The 6,000-nt window shown below is 49.7% G+C and overlaps 1 protein-coding gene across 1 annotated transcript in view; it reads right to left on the minus strand.

Moving 5' to 3' along the window:
* Positions 1 to 5,563, minus strand: part of ITGAV (integrin subunit alpha V) — a 68,154-nt gene extending 62,591 nt beyond the window's left edge. The window contains exon 1 of the mRNA XM_082200784.1: positions 4,970 to 5,563. Coding sequence (XP_082056910.1) covers positions 4,970 to 5,433 — 464 coding nt within the window. The 5' untranslated portion in view covers positions 5,434 to 5,563. The remainder of the gene's footprint in view (positions 1 to 4,969) is intronic.
* Positions 5,564 to 6,000: the final 437 nt, after the last annotated feature.

The following is a 6,000-nucleotide window of genomic DNA, read 5'->3' on the forward strand; positions in this document are numbered from 1 at the left end:
TACATTATGTGTACAGTGGTACCTCTGGTTAAGTACTTAATTCGTTCCGGAGGTCCGTTCTTAACCTGAAACTGCTCTTAGCCTGAAGCACCACTTTAGCTAATGGGGCCTCCCGCTGCCGCCGTGCCGCTGGAGCACGATTTCTGTTCCCATCCTGAAGCACTATTTCTGGGTCTGTAACCTGAAGTGTAGGGACGCGGGTGGCGCTGTGGGTAAAAGCCTCAGCACCTAGGGCTTGCCGATCGAAAGGTCGGCGGTTCGAATCCCCGCGGCGGGGTGCGCTCCCGTTGTTCGGTCCCAGCGCCTGCCAACCTAGCAGTTCCAAAGCACTCCTGGGTGCAAGTAGATAAATAGGGACCGCTTACTAGCGGGAAGGTAAACGGCGTTTCCGTGTGCGGCTCTGGCTCGCCAGAGCAGCAATGTCACGCTGGCCACGTGACCCGGAAGTGTCTCCGGACAGCGCTGGCCCCCGGCCTCTTGAGTGAGATGGGCGCACAACCCCAGAGTCTGTCAAGACTGGCCCGTACGGGCAGGGGTACCTTTACCTTTACCTAACCTGAAGTGTATGTAATCCGAGGTACCACTGTATAATGCATCAGCTGGATAGCTCAGCTGGTTAGAGCGTGGTGCTGATAAGGCCAAGGTTGCAGGTTTGATCCCTGTATGGGACAGCTGTATATTCCTGCATTGCAGGGGGGGTGGACTAGATGATCCTTAGGGTCCCTTAAAACTCTACAATTCTATGATTCTTTGATGCTACGATCTGCAATTCAATCCATGATACAGCTTTTAACACACCCCTCCACCAGGTTTAGATATCTATACAATAAGGAACATGGAAATCTATTTATAATGTAGCATATTTATTTACTTGACTTTTAACACCCACTTTCATCCCAGACTACTCTTCTACATGCATCTCTACCTGGCAGCTGCCTCTTCGTTCCCATATATCCATGAGCCAGCTAGACAAAGAATGACTGGGAGCAGGGAATTGGCTTTTCCTGCCCTTAGGCCTTGAACCAGAACCTGATGTGCTGGCATGAGCAGGTGAAGCTTTTCACAGGGCAGCCATAAATATTGGGTTGCCTCCAGTGCTAGGCGACTGGCATTCTTCTCGCTCATTGGGACTTCTTCTCCTCTCCCTGTGCCTTCACCTCATCCAAAATCTGCTCCAGAGGGTCCCCCAAAGGCTCTGGAGCAGATTTTGAGGGTAGGTGGGGGGGGGCTGCAAAGGAAAAGAGAGGAGGGGGAAATTCTGCTGTACAAGTTGAAGCTTGTGCAAGCAAAACAGCCATGTTAGGGTCACCTTCTAAGGTCTGCACTGCAAGCCACCATTAGAGGCACACCTACAATGGCAACTGTAGGCAAAGGTGCTGAGAGCTGTGCTTTCTCCATGGTGATGCCAATATTACGGAAAGCCCCTTTTCAGACAAGTTTTCCTGCTCCCTCCACTGACAGCCTCACATCACTATCTAAGAACTATGGCAGGCATTATCTGCTGGTTTTACAGGATGTGGTTGAAACTGTGCTGTTTTTAGCTATTTATAAATACTTTATTGGGTTTTTAAAATTATTATTCAAGTCTTACTGATATTGTACTTATCATAGGTAATACAGTGGTACCTCGGGTTACATACGCTTCAGGTTACACTCGCTTCAGATTCCAGACTCCGCTAACCCAGAAATAGTACCTTGGGTTAAGAACTTTGCTTCAGGATGAGAACACAAATCGTGCTCTGGCGGCGCAGTGGCAGTGGAAGGCACTATTAGCTAAAGTGGTGCTTCAGGTTAAGAACAGTTTCAGGAACGAATTAAGTACTTAACCCGAGGTACCATTGTATTATTTTTGGCTCTTACTCATGTACCTCTTTGGGTCCCACCTGACAGCAGATGCCCACAGCTTACAGGCGTCCAAATACACACCCATCTCATGGGTGACATCCACACCATTCCTTTAAACCACTCTTATGCCACATTTAAAAGTCACGGCATCACCTAAAGAATCCTGGGAACTGTTGCATCTTTGTCGGAGAGCTACAATTCCCAGCACCCTTAGCAAACTACACTTCCCTGGATTCCTTGGGGGAAACCATGGCTATTAATGAGGCATTAGACTGCTTAAAATGTATGGTGAGAATGTGAGCACACTTACCATATTTTTCTGTCTAAAGATGCCCCAATATAAGATGCCCCTATTTTGGGGGACTCCAAATTAAGAAAACATCCCTCAGCACTACCCATGTATAAGACAAGCGCCAATTTTAAACCTAATTTCTGGTTAAAAAACCCCTAGTCTTATATATGGAAAAATATGGTACTTCTTCCCCATTGCAACTGTAGTCCTATTTGGGCATTATCCTTCATGCAGACGCCAGGATCATGCCCACCAGCTCCACTCTGCCCAGCCCACTGACCCTGCCCCACATCCCCTCCTCTGCTAGCTCTGCCCCCCCATTCATGGGACGCAGGGAAGGTCTGTAGAACAAAGCCCACCATAATTTCGAACCCAGATCATACAGGGCTTATAAATCATGGAAGTGAGGAACCTACACACTAAGACCAGGTGATACTGAACTAGATTGATCAGTACATACTGCTACATACTGGAGTAAAGGGTTAAAACCTATCTACCCATAGGCAGCCCCTCTTCAGACAAGACATTTTGCCACCTGAGGCAGACAAGATGGTTCTCCTCCCAGTGGCACATACAGAGGCTGCCTGAGGGTTGACAGCTGCATTTTACTTCAACACTAGCCACGTGTCAGCTTTCCCCACCAAACCTGAGGGCTTAAGGCTAGCTTAGAGGGCACAGAATAAGCTCTGTCCTTCAGCACCTTGCTGCCACCCCCACTCTCAGCATTCACTGCCTGAGGTGGCCACCTCACTCTGACTAATGGCGGGGACGGCCCTGACCAAGTCTACCTCAGGGCCAAAACTTATTTGGCCATATCTGGTCAGAGGCATTTCCATGATAGACCTTTGGTTCGATCCATAAAGACAGTTCATATGTGAAACGGTCTTATAAGACAATCCTACTCATGTTTACCCAAAATTATATGCCATGGGTTCTGTGGGGCTTACATACTGGTAAGGGCCTTCTGGCGGTTCCCTCACTGTGAGAAGTGAAGCTACAGCGAACCAGGCAGAGGGCCTTCTCAGTAGTGGTGCCTGCCCTGTGGAACCCCCTTCCACCAGATGTCAAGGAGATAAGTACAACTTTTAGAAGACATCTGAAGGCAGCACTGTGTAGGGAAGTTTTTAATGCTTGATGTTTTATCATTGCAGGCCTAGGCTACCACTTATTCCTGGGACCTCCTCTAGGAAAAACACACACATATGACATTAGCATCATATCCCAACCTTTGCACCCACTTGGAGCACCTCAGTTACATTCAAAATGTATATCCTCTGCCACAAACACCTATCTGTAAAGAAAGTCACAGTGAGACTGGGAGAATACGCATCAGAGCATAGCAACCAGCTCCTAGGGGCTGAGGTGACTTTGCCCTCCCCTAATAAAATATTTGATGAGGCTACCCCCTCCCAAGTTGATGGGCATTGCCTTTCTAACGGTGTGCGTGTGCCGTGTCTTGTGATCGATTATGCGGGGCGAGGGTTACCTGCCCCCCCGATTTTATTCAAGTTGGCACCCCTGGCTTCAGAGCATTAAGTTTAGCCATCCCATCACAGAAACAAACGGACCCAGGACCAGTTGACCCTCTCATTTTGGGGGACTTAACACAGCAAAGTTTGTGCAGTCTGGATGGTTCTGCCCCCTCATCCCCATAATCAAAATGAAAAGCTGTCAGATCACATTAGAGCCTATGAGACAAAAGTGCTTTCCAATGGATGACAATATCTAAATCACACAGCAACACTGGCTCACGGGCTGCAAATATCCTGACACAGAGTTTGTGTTACTCCTGGTAACGGATCCGAAGTTCAAGACAGCATTGCTTAGGATTCAGTGGATGGGTGGGTTTAAGAGAGGTTCACTTCTTATTGATTCATCTTCCACAATTTTATACATTTCCACATATAATTATGAAACGTAGCATCTGTCCATAATTACTCCATTTATACAATAGTAATAATATTAATAAAAATGTCGGCCGGGGTCCTCTAAAAGTCAGGATTTAAGCATGACATTGTCCGCCGCTTCTAATTAATCTGGGACAAGCAGGTAACAAATTATGAATAAGGAAAAAATATATATGTCTCCCCTCCCCCGCCCCCTTCCTCTGCAATTACAGCATCAAAATGGCTCACATCGCATAGCACCACTATCATCTCCTGATACAAAGTGTCCCTCACGGATTTGTATGGCCAGGATAAGAAGAGGCAATCTTGCCTTGTATCAGGGGGAAGGAATGTGAGCTAAGACTTTCAGTACTTGGGTTTTCGCCAAATCTTCCTATATGCACGTAGCTTTCCAATGATTTCAACGGGATTCCTTCCTAAATCCGGGCTCCCAAAAGCCTACGCACCCTTACTTGGGGAGTTAAGTCCAGCTCAAAGCACTTTTGAGGAGGCTCGCTCTGTGGCGCATTTCTTATGGTCCCCTGAAATCAGCGGGATTTGGGAGAGGCAGAAGATGGGGAGAACGTATAGCTGAGCGAGGAGGAGGGTATCTAAGCGGGGCGTAGAGGCGCGGAGGGAAGCCTGCTCTATCCCAATTCCAGACACACTTTTGCTCGGAAGTTCCGTTCCATTCATTCCAATGAAGCTCGCTTCCAAAGCGGAGCTGTGCTCAGAATGGAGATCAGAACAGGCGCGTTTCGGTTTCCCTTGCAGGGCTCCATCAAGGACTTTCCTGGGGCTTGTCCAGCATTTTCTGGCGTCTAATAATTAACAAACAAACAACAACAAAAAAAGCCTACAAAGATCCCAGGGTCCTCCTGGCGAAGGAGCGCGGCGCCTTTTCCCGCTTCGGGATGGATGCGCCCGAGTGACAGATTATACTTACGAGGAGAGATCCGGGGCGAAGAAATCCACCGCGAAGCCGAAGTAACTCCCTTCGGAACCGGAGTAAACAGTTGGGCTCTCCACGTCCAGGTTGAAGGCGCTGCCCGGCGCCAGTAGGCGGCCCACGAGCAAAAACAACCAGAACCCAGTCATGGCCAGCAGAAGCGATGCCCAGCAGATGCCCTGTAGAGACGGGGTCCTTCCAAACTCCCCCCTTGGGATTTGATTTGATTTTTTTGCGGGCACCCCAACTCTCCAGCCAAGGAAGGGTTGCGGGAGATCCGATTCCGACAGGGCGAAGCAGGAGCTGCGAAAATTACTCCACCGCCAGCCGGTGGGACTGACCACTTCCTTTTTTGTTTTGTTCCCTGTTTCTCCAGGACGGGCACAGACTGGGTCGTGGGCGGGGAAACAGGCGCAGCCGCCGCCAACGCCGCCAGCCTTGAGCCGTCGAACCGCCCCCATCGCTCCAAGGGGGCCGGGCGAGGAGAGAGCGAAAGGCGGATCATCGCCATCATGTGACTGTCTGGAGAGGAGGAGGAGCGGACGTGCGCTTGAGTGCGAGCACTAGGGAAAAGGCGGCCTTGGTCTCTTGCAGGGGTTGCTCTCTCTTCGGTCCGGCCGGAGAGCCTCGGCTCCTGCTGACCGCGGAGCGAGTGCACGATCAGGCTGGATAGGCACCGAGAGCGCCGAAGCATTTCCTGGAAAACGGGCCGACACTACAAGGCGAACCGAGCTGGGCCTCAGCATGCCCACCTGTAAAATGGGGGTTCTAGCAGTCAGGTGCGGTTAACAGGAAATCTTGGCGGGGGGCAACATGGCTGTGGACGGAGGGTCCCTTAGTTAAGCATGAATGGGTGAGTGAATGGGTGCCCACAGTAAAAACGGGCACCGTTTTGCTCATCCCCTGGTTGTATTGCTGCTCTAAACCATGGTTTCACTTCGCATTGTATCTGAACCAAGGCTCTGGTTTGTCTCACTCTGTAATGAAGGTTTGTTCTTAGTTTGTTCTTTGTCCTTTGTCCTGGCTTA

Source organism: Podarcis vaucheri (assembly GCF_965113315.1).
Source record: "Podarcis vaucheri genome assembly, chromosome: 1".
Taxonomy (NCBI): domain Eukaryota; kingdom Metazoa; phylum Chordata; class Lepidosauria; order Squamata; family Lacertidae; genus Podarcis; species Podarcis vaucheri.